The 26,307-nt window shown below is 41.2% G+C and overlaps 1 protein-coding gene across 3 annotated transcripts; it reads right to left on the reverse strand.

Annotated features, from left to right (window-relative positions):
• Nucleotides 1-817: 817 nt before the first annotated feature.
• Nucleotides 818-24,924, reverse strand: NRIP3 (nuclear receptor interacting protein 3). Of its 3 annotated transcripts, XM_026486062.4 has the most exons (8): nucleotides 24,761-24,924; nucleotides 24,156-24,316; nucleotides 7,764-7,925; nucleotides 7,184-7,266; nucleotides 5,070-5,209; nucleotides 4,352-4,404; nucleotides 4,143-4,237; nucleotides 818-3,845 (listed from the first exon to the last, which is right to left on the reverse strand). In XM_026486062.4, the coding sequence occupies exons 1-8, from the start codon at nucleotides 24,804-24,806 to the stop codon at nucleotides 3,830-3,832; spliced, it is 756 nt and encodes a 251-aa protein (XP_026341847.1). In that variant the 5' UTR covers nucleotides 24,807-24,924; the 3' UTR covers nucleotides 818-3,829. The 3 variants fall into 3 exon arrangements, with proteins under 3 accessions (XP_026341847.1, XP_057172965.1, XP_026341848.1); XM_057316982.1 differs by lacking the exon at nucleotides 7,764-7,925 and having other exon boundaries at nucleotides 24,761-24,905; XM_026486063.4 differs by lacking the exon at nucleotides 24,761-24,924 and having other exon boundaries at nucleotides 24,156-24,408.
• Between the last annotated feature and the right edge of the window lie 1,383 nt (nucleotides 24,925-26,307).

Below are 26,307 nucleotides of genomic sequence, written 5' to 3' on the forward strand. Positions count from 1 at the left end.
GCAGACTCCTCACTGAGCGTGGAACCTGATGCAGGGCTGGATCCCAGGACCCTGAGATCATGACCTGAGCCGAAGTCAGATACTTAACTGACTGAGCCACCCAGGCACCCCCAATTTTTTATATTTAGAATAAATGGACAAAAAAAGACAGAAAATCTTTTGAGGTGGAATGGCAGTATCATCTGAGTACCAGTAGAACTGTAATTCTAGATTGTGATAACCATTGTGATAGCTAAAGAATGTTTCCTGTTGGCATTTTAATCACACTGTTTCAATATTAAAATATTAATACTTAAAAGGTAAGTTTCTACCATCTATAAAATGCATTTATTTGAAATTTCATTTAGACAATGGCTTTAACTATATATTAAGGCTCATTCAATAATACTTCCCCTTCTGAAACCTGTCCTATTTGTTTGAACTAAATAAATATGTCCCTTTCTAGAAAAGGGAATATTTTTCTAGAAAAATATTCTCTAACACACAGCTGACCCACCATAAAAGATTGTTCTCATATACTGTTCAATCTTTAAGGGACTACCATATGCCAACAACTTTACATTTGATACTGTGTAGCAAGTACTATCATCACATCTGTTTTACAGACTACAAAACCAAGCTCAGAGAGGTTCACTAATATGCCCAAGGACATACAGTCAGTAAGAAATTGCTGAAGGACCAGTAGCAATGGAAGGAATGAGGACCTCAAAGCCTTGCTTTCAGAGGACCCAATGAGAGAAACTGATGCAGTTAGGCTGTGCCTGGGTTCCCTCACCTTCCAGGGGCCCTGACACAAAGACTTTGTCAGACAAGCACACAGAGGGGAAGGTTTTACTTTATTGTTACATCAATCTCACAAATAAACCCAACACAGCCAGAAACACTGAGCAGGTAAAAGTGCCAATGTAGAGGCCTGGCAACAGAAGGAGGAAAGAATCCAGTTCATCTCCTCCATGTCTCCAGCCTGGAAAGATATTTCTATTAAACAAAAGTCAGGGCAGCTGACACAATAAGCAATCCATTCTACAGACACTTTGAGCTAAGGAATAGAAAATCTTACCAGGTGGGTCTAGTCAGGGCAAGGAAATAGAAAAGTCAGAAAACATTTGTTTCTCATATAACTCAGGCACAGATATACCAAATAACAAAAACAATATTTTTCAGACTTCCTGTATTTGAGATGGACATCTAATAAGGAATGAGAGGGCTACTAGTTCTACAGGGTTACTTCCTGCTACTGCCTGTATTCAGAACACAGCATGGGTAGACACTTTCTTCCCACATCCTGAATCAGAGGTGCTGGAGAGAATTTTCTAAGATTCTGGGAAGAACTAACCTTACCTTTTCACCTCGCCAGCCCCTGAAAAGTAGATCACGTACTCCCTCATGAACATCAAGGAGATATGGGCTGTCAGAATAATCAACTTGGCAGCATTTAGAGATTAATGAAGCTCAAGACTTCCCATCCTTGTCTTCAGACATTTTTAGGTACCTCTATCAAGCCTGGGGTTTAAAGCACAATTATTTGCCTAGTGAACTCAAATGATCTGATTGCACTGAGTGAGATTATGATACCTTAAGCTCAGATCAACCCAACTGTTTCTATTCCAAAATTGGAAAGTCAGTGACTGATTCTCAGAGGCCAGAAAGATCACTAAAGGCCATCTGATCATCCCTCTGATGCCACAGAATCCTGAACTCAAAGGGCCAGAGCTGGTCACATCTTTTCAACACCTAAGAATTCCTGGCCTCACCTGGTCCACAGGGAATCCAAATAAGGATAAGCCAGGCCAAGGAACTTCCCACATGCCTCACTTGTGGCCTAGAGTCAAGGCTTGGAGTGGAATTTTCAACCCGGGGAGAAGGGGTGAAGTATTTTAGCTCAGTCTTAGGATAAGGAGCAGGCCAAAGTGGTGCCATGAAAGGTAGGGTAGGAGAGTGGAGAGGCCTCAATGGAAAGGCACAGATCCCCCCTGACCCACCCAGGCAAAAATGGGGTGCATTTGGAGGGGGCGCTGAAGGCTGATAAGCTGGGATCACCCCGCTAAAGTATAGACATGGCCTTTCCTGCTGTGGCTGTGCTTAGTTTTCCACCTTGCTTCCTCTAGAGAGGCTGATAAGGGGCTCTGGGGGCGACCCAGACTGCAGTATGGCTGCCTAGCTGTTCAAATGAGGGTCACTAAGTCCCTAGTCTTTAGGAAGTTTCTGTAAGCCTAAAAACATTCAGAGTTTTTGAGTTGTTTAATAGAGGTGGTAGCTGAACACTTGACGAGATTGTTGGTGGGACCTGGCAAAACTCAAAGTGGCATCTATTAAATGCTCTGGAAACTACTGCTATGAACCAAGGGTAGACTTGGATATCTCTTGAAAAGATATCCACAGCTGATTATTTTTCTGACTTCTCCATGTACTTCTATGACCAAATTGAAGGGGAGATTTCATTACAGGCATCTGCGTGCCTAGACTGATAGCCCAACAAAAAAGCTTCGAGACACCCCTGTGATCTCCAATATTTTCAGAAGGGTCGGGAGACATTATTGGGCAGCGGGAAGAAGCTGTCCTTAACACTGTCATCTCCTGTCCTGCCTCTTTCCTTGAAGCAGAACAAGGCTGAAGATTTCCCAACCTTCAGTTCCCTGTCTGGAAATTTCATTCCTGACCTCAACCCCAGAAAGGTTTCCATAGGTAGGACTTCCCACCAACTGATTCTACCCAGTACTTCCTTCTATTCTGGATCTGCTTGGATTTTTTTCATCTCCTTTCCCTATTTCTGATCCCTGCTACTTGAGTCCGCGGCGGACAAATAACAGGCTGGGCAGAAACACTGACTAGATCTTGGGGGTATTAATGTCTAATAATGATCCCTAGATTATTTACCAAAGCCTTCAATTCCATCTCAGAAAGTGATTAATGTTCTTCTGTCTGTTGTTCCTTCCCTCTTCTCCCCTCCAAGAAGTTCAAGGTGAGAGTCCATCTCACTCGTTTTTGTACCCTCATCTTTTAGGCACCAAAATAAGGTCCTAAGTGTGACGATTTGAGGCAGACACTTTTAGTAGACTTAGCACACGGGAGGAAGAGCTACCCAGATCCTCCTGGAATCCATCCCCAAAGCAGATTCTTCCCCTACCTTGCCTTTTTAAAACCCTTACCTCTTCATCCTCCTCTCAAGGCCTGAAGACAAAAGAACCAGCATGGGAGAATAAACATAGCCTTGGCTTCTCAAGTGTGAGTTCTAGGTTCCTCTGCCACTGACTTAGTATAACAGCTTAGACAATTCACTTGCCTCTCTGGACCTATAAATGAAAAAGTTGGACTAGATGATCTCTCTGGGTTCTTTCAGGTACACTTATTCTTGAGAAATCAATGAATGAATTAGAAGAAATTCTAATTCTGAGACATAGGTATCCTGCACCTCTTTGAAACAGCTGAAAGGAGGTAAAGGTCAGGTTCCTGTTTTTTATACATTTTAGCTATAGGAAAAGAAGCAAGTGTATCTATGGAGAAACAAACTTGACAGCCCCTATACTTGACTAATAAAAGCAAATTCCTGAAAGCAGCAGAGAAGTAGGCCACAGGTGAGACCTGGCAGTGTCAAAAGGTCTATAAATTAAGTGATCGGAAGAGTAAAAAACAATGGCTATAACCAGATAAGATCTCTAAGCACAGACTAAAGTCTAGAGAGGTCTGGGCTGGAAGGAGCCCCTGGAGCTTCTATTAGAGGGAAGGACTTGGTCCACAGCAAGTTGCTACTGCATTTGGTTCAAACCCAGTTTTCTCAATCTGTCAACCTGGTATGTGTGCATATGTGCAGACATGCTGCAGTCTGTAGTTATGCTTCTGAAGTGCTGAAATGAGAAAGAAATAGAAGAAATGATACCAAATTCAAAGAAGTTAGATTGAAGGCAAGTCCAATTTTAGTTTAAAAGCTTATTTTTCCCACCACTCTGTGCAGTATTATCACTTCTTATTCTGGAATGTGGGCTAGAGAGTTTTGTGGGATGGTGAACTCTAGGGGTTGGGGATGGGTGTACTTGTGGTAAGACTGAAGGATGAAGGCAGGACACAACCCAATATCCTGTGTGAGAACCCCTCCACTTAGAGACAAATGGATTTTACTTGACCTGACCCATTTGGGCACTTACTTGTCTTCATTCAAGGAAACTGTCTCCACAAAAGGGATTTCTTCTTTGTCTGTCTTCCCCATGATCAGCCGGTGCTTATCCAAATTTATGATGCACTAAAAACAAAGGAGAATCACTGGTCACTGTCAGTGACCCCAGTGTCAATGGTCCATGTAAGAGGACCTTGCCTCAGAGAATAAGAATCAAAGGGAAAGTAGAATCAATCCTACCTTAAGGGATCGGAGAGTCTGGAGACCAAGGGACAAGTTTTTCTCATTGTCCTCTAAAAAAAAATTAAGATCCAACTATTGCTATGCTGATTTATAAGTCAGCCATATCACCATCTAACCAACCTTCCTTCCTTCCTTCCTTCCTTCCTTCCTTCCATCCATCCATCCATCCATCCAATAAACATTTGTTGAGCATCTATTATATTAAGTAATTTTCCCAGATCATTATAGTTAAAAGGTAATAGAGCCAAGATTCAAACCTAGGTCTTTTAAACTCTAAAGAACAAAAGGCCTTTAGACAAAACCCAGGAATCTTGAGTAGTCCAGAGTAGTGTACATAAGGGAAAATATAGGAGATGGGGGGAAGTTATCAAGCGATTTATGGCAAAGGAATAAGGGGATCTTGCCCTCTATCTCCAACTAGCTCAGGGAAAGCTCTCAGGAGCCACTTTCACTGGCACACAGAAATGTTTCTTACCCCTTACTTTTTTTTTTTTTATCCTGAATTACATACTCCTTTGTTTTAGTGATTCTCAACAGGTCTTGAATCTAGTACTTCAGAGAGTAAAAATTGGGACAAGTCTATAGTACATAAAATGGAAACCTGGAATTTTGAAAAAGTATATATTTACAGGCATGAGATCTTATGAGGGTTTGGTGGAAGTAGGGAGGGGGTTTACAATAGGGGTCCATAGGGCCAGTTCTCAATTCTACTCACCAACCACAGCTGCTGGACAGTCCAGGCGGAGTGAGCCCAATGTGATCACCAGGTGCTCAATCTGGCCCACTACTTTCAGATGCCGGGGTAGAGAAAGCTTCTCTCCTTCATGCTTGTGAGATCTGACATGCTCCTTGAGTCTGCACCAGAGAGGGAGATATCAGAATCCCCTTGGCAGAGGTTTCTGATGTAATCTGACAATGTCTACCTTATGACCCCCTGTTGGACTTCTCCAGGGATTTCCTGGGATTAATTTACCAAAAAACGTGCTAGGCAGCCTACACTGCTTGTTTCAGAATTTTGTCCTGCATATGCCAGAGGATATAAAAAACGAAAGATTCAGCTCCTGTTCTCAAAAAGCTATGTCACTATCTGTACTGTTGAAAAATGAAAGTTGATACACTCAGAAAATCCTTTTCTGAATCCTAACATCCCCACCTATATGCAAGGCAATTTAGTTAACATGTCTTTTTACCCATCTGTGGGTAAAAGATGTCAAAAAAGGGCAGGAGTTTGTCCTAATTTTAGAAGATGCTTTTTGTTCAGCGTCTAATTTTCTCTTTGCCTTTCTTATTTCTATTTATCCTCATCAGTCTTCAGCTATAAGGTTCATGGAGGCTGGTACTTATTTGCTAGGTACATTGATATTGATATTGATATTGATATTGATATTGATATTGATATCATCAAGGAATATCATGGGGAAAGTCCTGATTAATTGAACTTTCTCTGCAGGGGAGAAAGGAAAGGAATAGCACCCAGGTTTCACACAGTTATATAAGTAGATTGGAACAGCCAGCACCCAAGCTATCATGGGTTGTTGGATAAAAACTTAATTATGGACTTTCTGTGCCAATACTTCTGCTTTACTCCATTGCCTCTCTTTTGGTGTTATAACTCATCCAAAAGCAAAATAATTGCAGTTGTACAGATGGTTATTAATTCTTCTGGAACTATGGCAGACTGCTGCCTAATTATGCACCAGGACATTATTAGTCTTTCTAGAACCATCATGTTACACTACATCTCGTCTCTTCACCACATAAAAAAGCTCAGGATTCTTCCCACAAGAGCACTTGTGTCCTGGACTCCTCCCACAAGCCTAAACAGCAGTGTACAAAACCCAGAGAGCCAGTGTCAAAGAGTCACAGCAGTGGTGAGGGGTGAGAACAGGGTAGAGATAAGAAGGAACAGATCAGGCAGCAGAGGTCACTAATTATACAAATCAAGCCTTGTTCAAGTCCTACCTAAAAGTATGAACATCTTGAAAGCAGCCTAGAATGAACCATTATATCTACCCTAGTGATTGTTTCAATACAGATATTAAACTAAGGAATGATTTGTTGTTCTTAGGGCTAGAAAAGTGGAAAAGGACATTGGGTTGATCCTTCCAATTCTGGGCTAGACCTTGGAGCCCATCTAGTACTTAGGAGAGAAGAGAAGGAAGAAGACATAAAAGTACCAATTGACTGAAAAGGAGGAAAAATACAAAATGGCTTTCTCTTACTAAAAGGGGAAGAACCCAATTCTAGCTGTTAAAGAACCAAAGACATTCAATATCTGCTTCACACCCAATCCCCAGCAGGGGCAGCGGTAAGATTTGATTTTACATGTTCTTTACAGAGAGGAAAGGCACTAAGAAACTATTAGTTACTCACACCTATGATGGTTCAGGCCCAGCAGCAATAGCAGTCCTATTCTAAGTTCTGACAGATGCTTCTTGGGACAGGCAGTGTGGCCTCCAGAAGGACCCTGAGTAAGCTGAGACCAACCACATCCCTGCTTTTACTCATCGGGGGTATACCAACAGGAGTGCTCCTTCTAATTTGTTGTCTTTGCAGGGCATGGCTAACAATGAGCCAAGGACCTCACACTCTCTCATTCCAGAGCCCAAAGGTCTTTGCTCAGAACTTAATAGGTGGGAGTTAATGGAAAATCCGATGCTTTCCTGGCTTGCTGATTTCTCCCAGGTGCCTGAGAATCCAGCTGATACTTGAACTCTGCATACTTCTCTTGGAACCTTGGTAGAGACCCTCACCATCTCTAACCTCAAATAGATTTAGGCAAAGAGTGCATTAGCACCTGACTCCCACCCGGCACAAGTGGCTACTTACCCCAGTCTATCCACACAGGCTGAAGAGATGAGATTATATTGACAACCTGTGTCAACCAAGGCTTTCACATCCTTTCCAGCACACTGTGTAAAGGAAACATACTGATCAGCAGGAACCAGAGAAGCAAAAGGGAAGGGAGCAAGCAGCAGATGTCATATGAAAGGCAGGGCTGGAGAGCGTCTCACAATTATGGGTTGGTCATGTCTCATCTTTAACCACTGCTGAGTCTCCTTTTAGGAGCCTTTTTCCGACTGAATCTAGAGCTGACAGAGGATCCCAAAGGACTTTCAGTATTTAATTCTACATACTAAGTAGCTCTTAATCGTGTGTGTGTGTGTGTGTGTGTGTGTGTGTATTACACACCCTTCTCCAAATCTGATGAAAGCTTTGGTCTTTATCTCCCATAAAGATGCACATGCATAAAAATATTACATATACTTCCTGTAAAATTCACTTATGAATTCTATGATAAGACCCATGCTCTATACACTTTGGAGGAGAGGGCCCCACTATGAGAATCACAATGGGCCCACATCCTACTCTCCAGAAAACCCTGGAAAAACTATTCTCAGAACATTACCTGGCAAGAAACCAAAATCATGTCATCATCGTCAGACTTCTTTAATCCCTCAAACTTAGCCTGATTCAGTTTGTTGGTCTTGGAGGACCAAGGGACACGACTACTTCGAAGTTTAGACAGGTTGGTTTCCATGAGGCGCCTCTGCAGAATGTTATGAGGTTGCTTGAGGAATAGAAAGCAGAAGATTCTTAGTGACAGGTCATTTCCCCCTTTTCCCATTGTCCCCCAGGTACTGCAGAAATAATAAAGAAGCCTCACATAACTGAGCTCTACCTTTGCTTCTTATTTATTTTTCCTTCAAGCAGAGACTTCATTGGTATTATCAGAACAGGTACTATAAATCAATTTGTAATAGGCCACCGTGAATGAAAGAAACAGCAAGGTGGGACACCGGAAAATGTGGCTAGGGCCAGTGAATATTCTATGGCTAAAGAGAACTGAGGAACCCCTGGGATTTGGATTACCTAGGCCTGCTGTCTTTCCTCCCCTTACAATGGCATTTCAGGAGAAAAGTGACCCTAGTCTAAGTGGAATAAATGTATCCTCCCAGGTAACTTATAGAAGAAGCAGTTTGTTCTCACAGGCCAAAGAAACCTACCCAGTACTGGCTGTCAGAAGCTCTGCCTACTTATATTTCAAGTTTTCCTCCCTTACAGCCTCATGTTTTGGACCTAGTCTGCATATACCTTGGTAGCCTGACTCTCCCGTGGGCTGAGTAACCCATGGGTTGGGGTGGGAAGAGAGGAATTCATACCTGCTGAGCAATCCTCTCAGGAGACATACTTTAGAACCTGGCAGAACCCACAGGAATAATCCCTACTAACATCCCCTGGACTTCAAGAAGCATAGTGCAACTCTTGCCATAGTCTTGTTATCCATTCTCCCTCTCTCCAATGGGCTAAAAAGTGGGAGTATAAATGGGGCAGAAACTGATCAAGAAACAGGAGACTTAATTAGACCTTATATCTACGTCAGGATACCTAATGTTAGGAGGCAGAATGAGGAATGTGAATTCAAGTCTGCTCTTTGACAGAACTTAGAGAGTTCATAAGGCAGCCATATCCATGCTCTGCTCTTTCTACCCAAAGTGGCCTCTAGAAAATATGTTACCTCATAATAAGGACTTATTTGATCCACAGAATTTCTATACACAGCATCTTATTCTCAGTTTACAATAATATTTAAAATCTCTCAAAGGAAAGACTCCAAGTTTCTATATAACACATACCAGATGCCTTTCAATTTTAGGGGGAAGAAAATCACTCTTAGAAGGTCAGAGCCTAGAATTTTCCCAGGAAAGGGGACAGAACTGGGTAAGGCCTTCATTATCCACCACCTTACAATTTCTGAGGAAGAATGGAGTCAGAGCCATGACTCACTGTAACCCTGGTAAGGCGAAGAAATGGATTCCCAAAATACACAGGTTCTTGGCAAAGCAGATTCTAAATTAGTATCCTTGAGAAAAGGAGAGAGAGAGGCACTTAAAATGAGAGCTTCTTAACTTGATAAGGAGCTAGAGGAAGTGCTAACTCTGTCAGATTTCCTTTGAGAATGATTTGCTCCTCAAAAGAAACAAAGTCTTCATTCTTACTCTCTCACTAATAAGCCTGAATTTCTAGATCAAGTCATATGAAAGCAGGGTGTTTGCTTCTGTCAAGTCCACACTCAGCAGAACCAACTGAATTTGTACAACTGTAAGCTGAATTTGTAGAACTGAAGATCAGAAAGGACTTCAAAGGCCAATAAAGGAAAGCCCTCCTCACTGAAAATTTGGGGCTTTCCTTCTACATCAGTCTTGCTGAACACAGCTTTATCTCACTACTCCTAATCTTTCAAAGGAGTCTAATCATCACTTGACAAATGAGGAAAAATCTGAAATTATTTTCCTCGAAGTCATCTCTCTTCTGAATTTTCCTCCTTCCCTCCTCCTCAGGTTATAAAACATGTTCAAAGTTCTCATACATTAGGGAGAAAACACATAACCTCAGATCCTTTCTCCTCAGCTCTACATCCTCCTCTAATTACACCCTTGTCTTAAATGGTCTATTTTTAAAGAAGCCAAAAACTTCCTGATATCCTTCACTGAGATTACTTCTGATCCCACAACATCAATAAAAATCTCCTCATTTCCAAATCTGGTGATATTTTTCAGCCTTCATTTTCCTTGACTTCTCTAGGGCATTTGACCCTGCTGACAATTCCTGTATTTGTTCTTTTCTTTAGTAACCAAAAAAGTTTCAAACATAATACATGCTCAGTGAAAAAATTCAAATATCTGAAGTATATAAAGTCAAAAGGGAAAGCCTCCCAACCTCTCAACCTTTTCTCAGTCCCACTCCCTACAAATAACCACCCTTAAATTTAGAAGAATATCCTTCCAAAACTTTTAGTACATTTACAAACATACATAAAAACAGGATCATACTATAACACTGTTCTAAAATTTTCTATTTTTGTTTAATATATGAAAGACATTTTTCTATGTCAGCACATGTAAGTCTCTTTGTTCATTTTCACAACTAAAAGTATTGATGGTATAGTTCAGGAATTGAAAATTCACAGCTGATAAATCCCTATGAACCTCAGGAATATTTTTCTGTGGTCATTTTATTATGCCTACATGTTTTAAATGACAGTGTAACTGCACATTTGCCTCTGCTCCCAACCAAGGTTTCACTAAAATCATAATCAAGGAACAAGAAAGACCTAAACATACAAGAGCAAAAAGAACAATAAAGGAAACAACAATAACAAAAAAGGAGAGACAAAAAGAGACAACATTTTGGAATCTGAGAAGCAAAAAGAAAAGTGGTAACTGACCTAAGAGTATAGAAAGCTAAGTGCTTCACACCATTCCACTTCACACAATGCTAGAGTGGCAAAGACTGCCAGTTGTTTACCAAATCCATGTTCTCCTATTCTTACTGTATAGATAACTAGATTGTTTCCCAGCCTTCTTTGCGGTTAGGCATGACCAGAGGACTGAGTTCTAGCATAGAGAATGTGAGGAGAAGTGACATACACCACTTCTAAACCTGACCCACAAAAATGTCCTGTGCACACTCCTCCATTCTTTTACTCTTCTCACTGGTTAGAATGGAGACGACCCTTGGGGTAACCTTCTTGGAGGTCACATGTTGAAGACAGAAAAGCCACTGTCAGCCTGGGTCCCTAAGTGACTCCGTGGAAGAGGGCTGTCTTGCTGACCTTTCTACTAGTAGTGTTACTTAAGAAAAAATAAACTATCATGTTTGAGCTATTATATATTTTGGGGTCTAGCTGTAAAAGCAGTTTTCCTATTCAAACTAAAACTCTGAAAAGGCTGAGAAGTTAGAGGTATTAGAACTTCTACGATTAGAGGGTGGGAAATACATTAGTATAAAGCCTGCATAAAACTCCCACTTGACCCACACAACTGGGAAGTACGCCAAAAGTTTATTCTTTTTGAAATAGTAACTCAAAAGACTCTGGTTGGTTAATAGTTTGTCTAAGCTTAGAAATTATGTACTGTCGGATTTCTAGAACAGCTAAGGGTGAGGATAGAGTGCCATACTAAGCCAGAGCTGAAGGATGTGGGTTTAAGGATTGAAAAAAACCCACATAGGTCCTCATATAATGAAAGAAAAAAGATCTACAACAAGATTTCACATCACTATGAATTTTTGGAATATTATGAGTGACACAGATTCCAAAAGCTTCCAAGAAGAAAAAGATGATCCAAATACAAAGGATTTGGACCCAGAATGGCATAGGACAATTCAACGGTAATAATGGAAGCTAAAAGACAATGTAATAATACTTTTTAAAAACCTGACAGTGCATAATTTCTTAACCAGCCAAACTATAAATCAAGACTTGGGAAAGTTAATTCCCAATCATCCTCAAGAAGCTACTGAAGGATATGCTCCACTGAAATGAGGGAAACCAATGAACAAGGAAAAAATCATAGGGTTCAAGAATAGAGGATCCAATAGAAAAGAGAGGCAAAGGACATTCTGAGAATGGCCCTGAAGGAAAAGTCTAGAATACAGGATATGTAGCAGGCCTTGAGAGCAACCAGTCCAAAACGAAAATTGGAGGATGGAGGGCTCCAGGAAGGACGTCTCCAAGAAAAAAGAGATGGACCTGCTAGATCATCTACAGTTTTAAGGTTCTTGGAGATTTAAATTTTACATAGAAAATAAAATGGGCAATTGGTAATTTTGAGAAAAAGAAATACTTGCATGAGAAAGGAAATATATAGTACATTATTTGACCCAGTTGCAAATAAAATGAACATAGTCACAATAACATAAGCAGTAAATGCTGATTGGACCCCAAACAGTTATTTAACAGAATATTAGTATAATAGAGAGGACATGACAAAGAGGTGTAAGAGAATTAAAGCCTTACCTATTTAGTAGAAAATCCGTAGATAACGGTAAAATCAATAGGTCAAGAAATAGTAGTTTCACCATTTACCTAGCTATATGGAGACCCCTAGCACAAGGAATAGTCTAAATTTTTTTAAAGTTTTAAATTACATACATGCATTTTTTATAAAAATAAACAATAAATGAAAAAATACACCCCATATATTAGGAAAGTATTCAGCCACAAGAAAAATCAACCTACAATGGCTTAAAATGGAGGTATATTTTTTCTCATATAACAAGAAGTCTGGAGGTAGGCAGATGCTGGCAATAATTCAGCAGTTTAATAGTTTCAGGGCTACCGTCTCTGTACTCTTGGATATCCCCTCATGATCATATGATGGCTGCCCCAGCTCCTAGTATTAAATCTACATATAGGAGGAAAGAGGAAGGGACTATGTGCCATCTATCCCTTTTATCAGGAAAGCAAAAACTTTCCCAGAAATTCCCTCAGTATTTTCCCTGTATCTTTCTTGGTCAGAATTCTCAAGGCCAGTCTTAAGTAAAAGGGGGTTGGGAGAGAATCCAGCTTTTCTAATCTCTATAGAGGAGTCAGGCAGGTAGAAAAGGGCTGAGAATGGGTGATGATTTAGCTATCCAACAGTGTCGGCCAAATCATGCAAAGACCAAAGTGTGTGTGTGTGTGTGTGTGTGTGTGTGTGTGTGTGTGTGAACATACAATGTAACTTAGGCAGGTATAATTCCAGCTCACTCTATAACTACCTTGGCACCTATTTTCTTACATCTGCCCTACTTTCTGCATTTTATTTTATTATCAAGTTTTTATTTAAATTCTAGTTACTTAACATATATGGTAAGATTGCTTTCAGGTGTAGAATTTAGTGATTCGTCACTTACATGTAACATACAAAGTTCATCACAACAGGTGCCCTCCTTAATACCTATCACCCATTTAGCCCCCTACTTTCTGCATTTTAAAACAGAACATCCTTACTGTATGGTGACTAACATAATAAAAAATTATTATAAAAAAATAAAAATAAGAAAAATAAAACAGCACATCCTCTGCAGACATTTGAGTTTGTGGTACAGTTACACCTCAACTTAACTATTTAACTACTAATGGACATTTAGATTGTTTCCACATGTCTGTCATTAGAAACAATGCTACAGTAAAACTCAACATTCCATTTTTCTAGACACTCTCCTCCACTGGCTTCTAAAAGCACTTTTCTGTCTATTCACCATCTTTTTTACTGGTTCCTTTAAATCATCACTCTGTCTTTTGTCCTTTTCTCACTGTACATATCCTTTCAAGGCAACCTTATCTACTTTCATTGCATAAATTACTACCTTTATGATGATGACTCTATCTCATGCCCAGACCTCACTGTTGAGTTTCAGTTGCAGATTCAACTGCCACTTTGAAATTCTACTTAGACATTCCACAGGTACTTTGAAACTTAACTTGTCCCACTGATCTTTCCCACAAAACCTGCACTTTCTCCCTTATTTCCTATCTCGGTGAATGAAAACTCCGCCTCTTTAACACCTTGTATTTCTCTCTCCATTTCTACTGTAATTGCTAAATTCAAGCAATCTCCTAAAAGATTTTCATGGTCTCCTTACCCTACAGTGGTTCTCTTGACAGCTATAACAAATACAAAATCTTCAACTTAACATTTAAGATCTTCCACTACCACTCATCTTCCTTCCCAATCTTATCTTTATTCCTCCATGAAGTCTTTCTACTTTTTTTTTTTAAGATTTTATTTATTTATTTGACAAAGAGAGAGAGAGCACACAAGCAGGAGAGAGGCAGAGGGAGAAGCATTCTCCCCACTGAGAGGGAGCCCGAAGTCTCTCTCCTTTCAGCAAAATGACCAGTTGTCACATATTACCTTGGGCAAATCGCTAATCTTGCTAGGCATTACTTTTCTCAAGCCTTGCTTTCTTCATCAGTAATCAAAGAAGTTTGAGCTCCAAGGTCCTGTTCACTTTTAATATTCTGGATCATTTCCTTCCCACCACCTTGTAAAATTACACCACCATACACACATCCGTTCTTTTTTTTTTTTTAAATAAGATTTTATTTATTTGTCAGAGAGAGAGAGAAAGCAAGTACAAGCAGGGGGAACAGCAGGCAGAGGGAGAAGCAGGCTCCCTGCTGAGCACGGAACCCGATGCCAGACTTGATCCCAGGACCCTGGGATCATGACCTGAGCTGAAGGCAGACCTTTAACCAACTGAGCCACCCAGGTGTCCCAACACCCATCCATTCTTGATTCTTTTCTTTCCCTAACCCTCCCTCCCAAAGTACTGTTGTTGCTTCCTCTAAAACGTATCTAGAATTGATCTTCTTCTCCCCATCTTTACCTCCAGTCTGATTGAAACCACCATCACTTTTTTCTTGTATACTTACAGAAGTTGTATACTTGTATACTTACAGAAGTTGTTAGACCTTAAAAATGCAATGTAGGGACCCCTGGGGGGCTCGCTTGGTTAAGCGGCTGCCTTCAGTTCAGGTCATGAACCCAGGACCTCCTGGGATCAAGTTCTGTGTCGGGCTCCCTGCTGGTCAGGGAGCCTGCTTCTTCCTCTCCCCACCGCCCCCCCAACGTGCTTTCTCTCAAATAAATAAATAAATAAAATCTTTAAAAAAATGCAATGTAACTTTAATTGTCCTCATCCTCTAAGTTTTATTTTAAATAATGCAATTTAAAAAAAAATTGAGGTATAATTACATTATACATACATTATATTAGTTATAGGTATATGACATAATAATTTCATATTTACATACACTGAAAAATGTTCACAATAAGTCTAGTTAACATCCATAACCATATATAGTTATAATTTTTTCTTTTTTTCTTATAATAAGGACTTTTAAGATCCACCCTCTTAGCAACTTTCAAATATGCAATACACTATAATTAACAATAGTCATCATGCTGTTTATGATATCCCCATGACTTATATTTTTATAACTAGATGTTTGTACAATTTGACCACCTTCCTCCATTCCACCCCCCTGCCCTCCAGCAACCACCAATCTGTTCTCCATATCAATGAGCTTGGTTGTTTTGTTTGTTTTGTTTTTTAGATTCCACATATAAATTAGATCATATGGTATTTGTCTTTCTCTGTCTGACTTATTTCACTTAGCTTATACCCTCATAGTCATCCATGTTGTCACAAATGGCAAGATTTAATTTTTTTATGGCTATATATATATATATCACATTTTCTTTGTCCGTTCATCCACAGATGGACACCTAGGTTGCTTCCATATATATACATATATTTCTTGGCTCATCATTTCTTATCTGAACTGCAAAAAACTCCTAACTTGTCTTCTGCCTCTTTTCACCCTTCTTCCAATTCATTCTCTACATAGCAACGAGGGTGAGTTTTTAAAAATATAAGTTAGATAATACATTCCCTTCAATGGCTTCCTATTGTTCTTTGAACAAAATTCAAACTTCTCACCACGGTCTATATGGTTCTGCATCATCTGATCCCTGTCCATTTCTCCAACCTCTATCTATATACCATATACATGCCACACTCCCTTTATTCATCCACACCTCCTTGCTCAAAAACTCCTTCCCATTCCAAAGCCTTTGCACTTGCTATTCCCTCTGTCTGAAATGTTCTCCCACTAACATTTCAAATAGTTAGCTTGCTCTCATCTTTCAAGTCTCAGCTCAAATGTCATTCCATCAAAGATATCCTCCCTGCCTGTACTATTTAAAGTGGATACCCCACCACTATAGTTATTAACACATTCCACTATTTCTTTCATAGTAATTATAAATTATTTTGCTTATTCACTTGTTTACTATTTCACTCCCCCACTAGATTGTTAATTCCACAAGGGCAGGGACCTTAATTTTCTAGATCACAGCTATATCCTTAGCTCTTGATATAGTACCGAACGAACAAATTTCTACTCTTTACTTCTTCAAAAAGCCTTTCTTAACATCATCTAGTTCTTTCTTTCAGAATCCCTTCAATACTTACACATTATGTAATTTGTACTACTTACTTTCCTACTCCTTGACTACTGCTTTGTAAATTTACTTAAGCGGTTTATTTTTATGTTTATTGAAATACTGGCTTTTCAAGAACTGTATCCTACTTTCCTGATGTCCGTCAAAATACACACTAGTAATTAACTAGAAAGGTGCTACAGGCACTCTGGTAACCTTCTGGACATAATTCTCTAGTCATCCTCCTGACATGGATCTTGCTTTATGCTTTACCTCAATAAGGTTAACTACTAATCTAAGCAGTCCCTCGTTCTCTACTGTTCTTGAAATGTGTTTGCTAAACCCTTACCAGGGTTTAGGCATCTAAACCTTAGCAGCAAGCTCAGATGTGCTGCCTTCATTAACATCAAGAGTTTCCGAAGGAAATGGGCTCTGTGGGCAGTGCTGTATTCTGGGAAGAAAGAGCTGAGGTTCCTCAATCTGGCACCCAATATGCTTAAATATCTCTTCTAATCAGGCTGTAGCGTGGGAAGATAAGTGAGGTGAGAGGAAGTAGATTATAATGCGAGAATGCCACAAAATCATGATTTGAGCAAGAACTTCTAAGGCCACTTTCTCAATCCCTTTACCTATCTGCACTGAACCCAGACAGAATCAAACTAATGGAATTTCGTGGTTCACAGAATAGACCAGACTGGAAAATAGGGGAAATGACATAAGTCTACCTTTTTTGTAGCATTTACTCCCAAGGTTTCTAACTAGAAATACAACCACAGCTAGAACCACTCAGAAATAGGGGTTAGCAAATACAGTCCACAAGCCAAATCCAGCCTGATGCCTATTTTTATATATAAAAGTTTATTGAAACACAACCAACTCCACTCATTTACTATCTATGGCTGCTTTTGCAGTACGATAGCAGAGCTAAGTAGCTGAAACAGAGACTGTTTGGACTGAAAAGCTGAAAATAGTTACTCTCTGGTCCTTTACAGAATAAGTTTGCCAATCCTTGCTTAGAGTAGTGTTTAAAATATATGCTTTACAACTAACATAACATAATAAAAAATTATTATAAAAATAAAATAAAATATATGCTTTACAGAATTAGACCTATAAATACAGAGAGCAAACTGATGGTTGCCAGAGGGAAGGGGGTGGGAGAGGTGTGAAAATTGGGTGAAGGGAAGTGAGAGATACAGACTTCCAGGTATGGAATGAATATGTCATGGGAAGAAAAGACAAAAAAAAATGATATTGGGGCATTTGTATGGTGACAGATGGTAGCTACACTTGTGGTCAGCATAGCATAACCTATAGAGAAGCTGAACCACTATGTTGTACACCTGATACCAATGTAACAATAGTGTCAACTATATTCAAATAAAAAATTAAAATTAAATAAGAAAAAAATAAAAATAAACTGTTGAGAGAAAAATCCACCAAACTCAAAATCTGTATCTGCCAAATTATCTGTCAAAAGTGAAGAAATAAAGACTGTCTCAGAAAAACAAAAATTGAGGAAATTTGTTGCTAGTGATGTGCCTTGCAAGAAATATTAGAGAAGCTTTTTAGAGAGAAGGCAAATAATATAAGTATGAAACCTGGATCTCTATAAAGACAGGAAGACCACTGTAAAATCAATAAGTGAAACTAAAATAAAACCTTTCCTTTTTCTTATTCTTAATTACTGTAACACAGAACAGTTTTTTCAAAATTATAACATCACTAATATACTTGATTACATATGCTTTTATATAATGCTTTTATACAGTATATGCTGATATATTCTTATGTATAGGTGAAATGAAATTAATAACAGCAATGACACAAGGGATGGGAGAAAGGAATTAGGATTATTTTGTTATTATAAAATGTTGAGGAAGATCATGGAAAAGACATGACCACTGGTTGACCCATAAGTTGGGACTGTACCATCCAAGACTTACCCCCACCCCTGTTCTTGGAATGTGAATTCCATTTGGATTTCCCACTCCCAGAGGCTGCTCCAGAACACAGCCTTGAGATAGTGCTATGGTGTTGAGAACACCTGCATGGTATGCGTAAGTGAACCTAGTCAGGCCTTCCAATAAACTTTTAAAATTTCGTGGGCAGGTGCAGAGATCAACTCATCTTAGTGATACCCAAGACAGGCCTCATATGTAAGTTCCCTTTGCTTATTTAACCTGTCACCTACCAATAAAATAAAATAAAATAAAAATAAAATAAAATAAAAATAAAAAAATGAAATATATTCTTTAGAGTCAGACAAAGTTGAGTTCAAGTTAGTAAGAACTTTGTAGTGCATCTGTAAGGATTAAATGAGATGTCCATATGGAGCACTTAACCCTGTGTCAGGTATACAGTAAGCACTCAAATGGTGCTAAGCATATGTTTGTGTATATGTGTATTTAAAATTCTCAAGCTCAGCCTAAAATTGAAGCTGATTACCATTCATCTTTTTTTTTCTAAAAGGGCATGAAATCATCCTATCCTATTTTAGTCTTTATTTAAAGTTTGTAGATAAACATGGACTCCTGACTGACTCTCATTTCAAGTCTAATATATGTCTATCAGGTCTTGGAAATCTAAAAAGCACCAGTATCTGTGCCTTCTCTTCTTTGTGTACTAGTTGAACATATAATATGTGACCCATTCTACCCCATGGGAACACAGACAGGTTGTTTTTGGGTTTACAGTTGCTCACAAGCACATGAGGATCTATCTAAGGCAGGCTGTCATATTGCCCTAGACCTTCTGTATGACCCCAAAACATGTAATTTCAAAGAGAAGAGCCTTATTCCTAATTGTTATCTGCTTTGTGGACTGGTCTGAGACAGTGGTTTCTCAGGTGCCCGTGGTGGACTGCATTTTTGTTAGGAAGGATTCACACATAGGCAGGGATTGGACCAGATAAACTGTAAAGTTCTTACTCTGAGGTTCTATAAGGCACACTCTGGCAGCAGCCTTCTCCCCATAACATCTCATAGTCAGTTGACTTACCATGAAATGATGAAACTGTAAGCAAATATTGATCTCCATCACTATTGTCACCTCAGGCCAGAGTAATCACTTCTTCCACTGAACTCCTCTAGTGCTTATTGACTGTAACACCTTGGCAACTAACATAGCTTCCTGGTGGTGTTATCTTCTTGTGAAACTGTCTACTCAACAGCTACACTTGATTAACTAAGAGCTATTCCAAACTTAAGTCATTCAAAAATTAAATTCCTGGTTCTTATTCCTTATCCCTAATCTGCTCTTCCTGTAGTCTTTACTCATTTCGGTAAATGGCAACTTTATTCTTCCAATTGCTAGATCAAAAACCTTAAGGTCATTTCTGACTACTCTTTCTTTCAGATCCTTAATCTCATCTATCAACTAAATTTGTCAGCTCTACCTCCAAAATACATCCAGGACCTGATGTTTCCTTGTCCCTTTCACAGCTATCACACTGCCCTGAGCCACCTTCATCTTTCACCTCGATTACCATATAACAGCCTCCAAATCAACCTCCTTGCTTCTACTCTTGCCCCTCTTCAGCCTAATCTACACAGTAGTCTGAGTAATCTTTTTATAAAATAAGTCATGTCATGTTACCCCTCTGCACAAAGTCTTCTACTGGTTTCCCATAACAGATTAAAAGCCAAATATATGTACAATGACCTATACGGTCCTGAGTAGTCTGACCTCCAACTACTTCTCTGGTGTTATCTCCTATCACCCTCCCACTTGCTCATTCTGCTCTGGCCACAATGACCTTCTTACAGTTTTTCAATCATATCAAGTACACTGACACTTCAGGCTTTTGCACTTTCGGTTCCTTCTGTCTAGAACATTCCTTCCCAAGATATTTGCTCTCTGACCTCCTTCAGTATCTCCTAAAATGTAATCTTATCAGACAGGCCTTCCCTGACCGTCTTATATAAAGTACAAGTTTCCACTCCTCTCTACCCTGGCCATGGTACTCTCTCTTCACCTTACCATGGTTCACCTTCTCCATAGCACTTATTGCTACTTGATATATTACATATTTACTTGTTTTTATTTTCTGCCTTCTCCCCCTCACAACAACAAGCTCCATTAGGACAGAAACTCCATTTTGGTTCACTATCATATCTTTAATGCCTAGAGTATTGACTGACATGTAATAATCATTCAATAAATATTTGTGGAATAAATTAATTAATCTATCCTGTCCCCCTGTCCCCCCTGTCCCCCTAACCTATATAAACTTCTTGTAGAAAGAAACTTTGCTATCTTCTTCGTGGTCTGAGCACCTAGCACTGCGTCCTGAACACAGCAAGTGTTCAAATAATGTCTCCTATGATTAGGATACAATCATGGCTCTGAAAATCTTCAGTTTGCACCAACTCCTGGTATTATATTGGTATTTCTTGCTCCTCTTCTAATGCTCCAAAGCTCTCTGATTCAAAACCTGTAGCATTATGGGTGTCTTGTGGCATTCTGATCAGGTAGATCAGATACTCAGAATATAGGGCTAGTCATTTCACGGTCAGTTTGCTTTGCTGTGTTCCACCATCCTTGCTCTGGCCTCTATTCCTAATTCTAGTGAGTATTTTAAAGAATTTGGCTATAAGCAGAATCAATCATAGATAGGAAAGAAAACACTCTTTCTATTGCTGGACAACTAAGGATACGGCTGGATGGTCAGTAACATTATCATATAGGAAAGACAGCATGTATTACCCCATGACAGGATGGGTTTATTTTTTGCTTTGTTTTTTGGTTTTTTTGGACAGGACTGTTGTTTTTTTTTTTTATAGCAGAAATACCATTTTTCACTTTTGCAAAACTTTTTCAATAATACTGTTCGATATTTATGAGGTAGAGGTGAAACCAGGAAGTGAGCCTCTCATGTTGCTGCTGGTGGGATATAAATTGACCCAATTCTATAGGAAAGCAGTTTGACAATGTTTCCAAAGTGATGGGACTGTTTTTAAAAATTAAAAAGTCCTTACCTCAATGAAAAGAACATTTATGAAACTAGTAGCTAAGACAAAGAAAAGACAAAGGGCAAAACTCTAAGAGTGGAGATTTTTTTTTTCTCCAGCTTCATCAACTTTTAAAAAAAATAGTAAATCACATAACATATTACTCATATCTCCGATTTTGGTTTTTAATATAATACATAAAAAATCACAAAATGAAAGGATGAACAAAATAAGATAACCAGACATAAGAAATAAGATTAATATCCACACTACACTTTGTAGCAGCCAACTACACACAAACAGGAATGGGACAAAGGCACTTCCCTGGGGCCAACAGAAGACCACACCTGATTGCCTATGGGTCACAGGCTGGTATCAAATAGTGAATGTTACGGAAACAACATGGTAAAAGGTAGATAATGCATAAAATTCAAAATTCATAGAAGTGTAATTCTAATATAGGTCACTAGTGTGAGGAAAACAACCCACAGTCTCCTCTACTGAGACTCAATTAAAACTAATTTGTCCTCTATTTCTGTACCATCAGCAACAACAAAAACCTAATTTGTCCTTTCCCCCATCTCCCTCTGGTGCCATCCCCTCCTTTTTTCCTCTTCTATTTAGTTTGTACTATAGACCTATTCAATCAGAATTTCACTTCAGTGAGAGAAAATTGAGTCAACACTGGTCTATACTACCAGATGTATCCATGAAGTGAAGTGATAGGGTACTTATAAGGTTATTTCTTAGATTGAACTGAGGCAGCAACATCAGTTCTAAGAGAGCTTAATCCTGCTACCTCACCCCAGTACCACAGCTTTCCTTTCCCTACCTCAATCCGCCTTGGTTTCTGTGACCTGTTCTAGATCTTCTGTGCAATCATTTGCACATTAAGGGTGTGAGAACAGTGAAAGTGGGATATCAAGTCCATGGCAAAGGTGGGGATGGAGGTAGGGGGCAGAGAAAGTGTGAACCCTAATTCACGGTCTCACAGTAAACTGCTGGGCATCATATCTATGGCAATAACTTACTTCTTAAGGATGCTTCCTTCCTACTGCCTATGTTTTATGTTATCAGCTCCTGTGTGGCTCAACTCACACGGACTGGAGTCAGAAAAGCAGATGGAATTCTTCCTACACAGGATTAAGTAATATAAGGAATGCTAAGCAGAGGGATAGAGTGGTAGTTTCTCAGGGACAGGGAATTCCGACAGCCCAGGACAACCAAATGTCAATCATTTTCTTAAATCCAGCATATGGGGAAGAAAAACATTCCACATTTTACTTCTTTTCCTAAATACTCTCTCTTTATTCATTCCTGAGGCTTCTAGGAACTAGGATTATTTTGGCCTAAAGGTAAGAAAGCTTAGACCTGGTTTGCTAAATGAATCTAGACTGCTTTAAATTGAAAGAAGAAAGAGAGTTCTCTTTTCTAGGAATGTATTTCAGTCACTCACCACTCTGAGTGAGCATAAATTAGATTGACTATTCTGTGGCTTTTGCAAGAAAACTATCTTAGAGGAAAAAAAAGAGCAAAATAACTGGGTAGTCATCCCCTGCTCAAAAATAACTAAAATTACTTTTTATCACAATGGGGGAGGGCAAATCGGATATTAGTATCTGTGTGTCATTAGAGATGTTTAAAAAAAAAAAGGAAGTGGATTCAGAAGTTCTTCATAGTCATCTGGGGCTTGAAATGGCAATTTCCGTGGACCAGCTGACTCTTTTCCTTCCCTGCCAAATTAATACTCCAAAATCTCAAAAAATACTTAAAAAATTGTACAGAGCACCTACCTCATTTAAAAGACATTTAACTAATGCTTCACAAGTTATTGCCCAGATGAATAAAGTGATTGTGAAATTCAAGAAAACATGTAAACTACAAGACTCCAAATAGGAGCACGTGGGTGGCTCAGGTGGTCAAGCAGCTGCCTCTTAATTTCAGCTCAGGTCATGATCTCAGGGTCCTGGAATGAAGCCTGTGTTGGGCTCCATGCTCAGCAGGGAGTCCGCTTGAGGATTCTCCCCCCCAGCCCCTACCCCCTGCTCTCGTGTGTGCTCTCTCTCTCTCTCTCTCAAATAAATAAATCTTTTTAAAAAAGAAAGAAAAAGAAAAGAAAACTTCAGATAAAACCACAAAGCTAAACATATATTTGGGCCAATACCACTATAGTGACTGAAGGATGAGAGTCAATACAGTTCTTTAAATTAGTGACCCTGAACCATCCACTCCCTCCTGTAGAGGACAGCATGGTCTTTGAACCCAGACCTCCAGTCCTGGAGTTTCTCCTTCTTAAGGCGAAGAACAACCCTGCCAGAAAAAGCCTGCACCAGCTCCAGCTCCAGCTCCAGACGTTAGCTGGTCAGTGAGATGGAGCAGCCTGGCTTCCTCTCTCCATCCACTCTTTGGGGGTAGGGGGAGCGTAGGGGGAGAGATGAGATTGACGAAGAGATGTCTGGGGTTCAAGAACCCTCCTTCACATTCGACCCTTTCTCTCTCTCCCCACTCAGGATGGAAGGTTAAGGTAGATAAGCCCAAAATCAAAAGGAGGAGATTTTGCACAGGGGGAAATGTATTTAACAAAATCATCTGGGTATGGTGACTGCCAAGAACCCCCTCGCACTTCTTCCTCTCCTTCCACTAGGAGTCACCTCTGTCCGGGTCACTGGACCGGCCAAGCAGCCCCGCCAGGCCAGGCTCAATCATGCAGCCAAATCAGGTACTAGGAGTAAGACTAACGGGAAGGAAAAGGCGACCAGAGGGCAGAAGGCAGGGCAGGGTCTCCGACGCGAGAGGAGAGAGGCACGAAGGGAAGAGGGCGAGCGGAAGGCAGCGCGAGCTGGTAAAGCCACGACGGAACCCCGAGGGAAAGCCGAGCAGGGAGATGCTGGATGAGAGGAGTTGGAAACAGCAAGAGCGAGACCGCGGACCGCGGCAGGAGGGGCGGGAGCGGGGGCCTGGCCGGTGACTCAGTGAAAGCGGCCAAGGCTGGGCCCCGGGAGCCGCGCGGCGCGAAGGTGACCGGCCGCCGCGCGCGGACATCCCGAGGCGGGCGCGGCCGCGGGGGCTCACCGTGTCCTTGGACGAGCCCAGCTTCTTGAGGCCGTCCAAGGGCAGCAGGTCGGCGGAGTCCTTATGAATGAACTGCACGGCCTGTTTCATCCGGCGCTGCTGCCGCAGCGACGCCGCCTCCCTCATGTCCGTCTCCTTGCGGCCGCCCTCGCTGAGGAGCCCTGAGTAAAACATCGCTGAGGCGCTCGCGGCCCAGCGTCCCCGGTCGCTCCCCGCTTCCCGGCCGCCCTCAGCCTCGAGCTCCTACACCGCCGCGAGAGCCGCGCGCCGAGCGTTTTATAGCCGAGCGTGACGTCACGGGGGAGCAGCCAGTGCGCGCGCGGAGGGGCGGGGCCAGCACGACACCCCCACCTAGCGCTCGGCTCCCCGGCGTCCGCGGCCGCTGTGGGCCTCCGCGCCGCCTCGGTGAAGGGAAGGACCCGCGAGGAAGGGTGACGCCGGCCGGACTGACTCACAGCGCCGAGGGTCTACCAGGACCGCTTTACCCAACCGCCCTTTCCCGCTGTGGGTGCCCTGCCTCCCCTGGAGCGGGATAGAGTGTAGGCGGCCCCAGGGTGCAGCAGCCTCTCCCACACCAGCCGCCGCCGTCCCCGACTCACGCTCACCTGGCCACGCCGTGGCCGACCCCGGGATTACCGCCAGCTGTGCCATGCCCCAAATCCCTCCGCCCGCGCAGCTGCTGGGCTGTGCAAAGTCCCACGTCCGCGCCCCTCCGGGAGCCCCAGCGTCCACAGCGCACTTCAGAGTTGGGAAGGCTCAGGATTTCTGCAACTTTAGGTCGGTCCCCACCCACCAGGCCACGTGACTGGGGAGGGGGCAGCCCCTGCGGGCTGGCTGGAGCCGGCTTTCCGCGGACAACCCCCCCCCCCCCCCCACTATTCTGGCTCTTGGCACCCTGTGTTCGGGGTCCTTGCATCCGCAGGTGCCAGCCGGGGCCGCAGGGGCGGCTGGATACCTGCGGGTCAGCCTAGCGCTGAGGAACGGCGATGATCCCCGCCTCCGTGCGACTGCACAGGACTGCGTGCCTCACACCTGCTCTTCGGAACACTGGGCAGAAAAGCACCTTTTTCTCAGCCGACACTTCGGGGTTGCCGTTGGGGAGGGTCTTTCTCTGTCCCCTCCAGCATGTTTCCAGGAGCGATGGGAACCCGGTTTTCTTTGAGTCTTTCCTACTCACTCTCAAGCCATTCTTTCTTCTTTTTCTTTTTTTTAATAATAACAATAGACTTTATTTTTTTCACTTTTTATTTAAATTCAATTTAAAAAATTTTTAAAAATTTTATTTATTTGAGAGAGAGAGGGAGAGAACAGAGGGAGAGTGAGAGGGAGAAGCACACTCCCTGCTGAGCAGGGAGCAGGATGTGGGACTTGATGCCAGGACACTGAGATCTTGACCTTGAGTTGAAGCCTGGCAGCCTAACCGACTGAGCCACCCTGCCGCTCTATTTAAATTCAGTTTAGTTAGCATAGAGTATAGTATTAGTTTCAGGGGTAGGATTTAGTGATTCATCAGTTGTATATAATACCCAGTGGTCATTACATCAAGTGCCATCCTTAATGCCTATCACCCGTTACCCCATTACCCCATCCTCCCACCCACTTTCCCTCCGGTAGCCCTGTTTTTTTTTCCTGTAGTTAAGAGTCTCTTATGGTTTGCCTCTCTCTTTGTTTTCATCTTATTTTATTTTTCCTTCCCTTCCTCTATGTTCATCTGTTTTGTTTCTTAAATTTCACATAAGTAAAATCATACGGTATTTGTCTTCCTCTGACTGACTTATTTCATTTAGCTTAATACTCTCTAGTTCCCTTAACGTGGTTGCAAATGGCAAGATTTCATTCTTTTCAATGGCTGAGTAATATTTCATTGTATATAAACACCATATCTTCTTTATCCATTCATCTGTGGGTGGACATCTGGGCTCTTTCCATATTTTGGCTGTTGTGGACATTGTTACTATAAACATTGGGGTGCATGTGCCCCTTTGAATCACTATTCTTGTATTCTTTGGATAAATACCTAGGAGTGCAATTGCTGGGTCTAGTGTAGCCCTATTTTTAACTTTTTGAGGGACCTCTATACTGTTTTCCAGAGTTTCTGTACCATTTTGCATTTAAGCCATTCTAATGGGTCCTTCAGGCTTCCTGGCTTCTG

This window comes from Ursus arctos, unplaced genomic scaffold (assembly GCF_023065955.2).
Source record: "Ursus arctos isolate Adak ecotype North America unplaced genomic scaffold, UrsArc2.0 scaffold_22, whole genome shotgun sequence".
NCBI lineage: Eukaryota > Metazoa > Chordata > Mammalia > Carnivora > Ursidae > Ursus > Ursus arctos.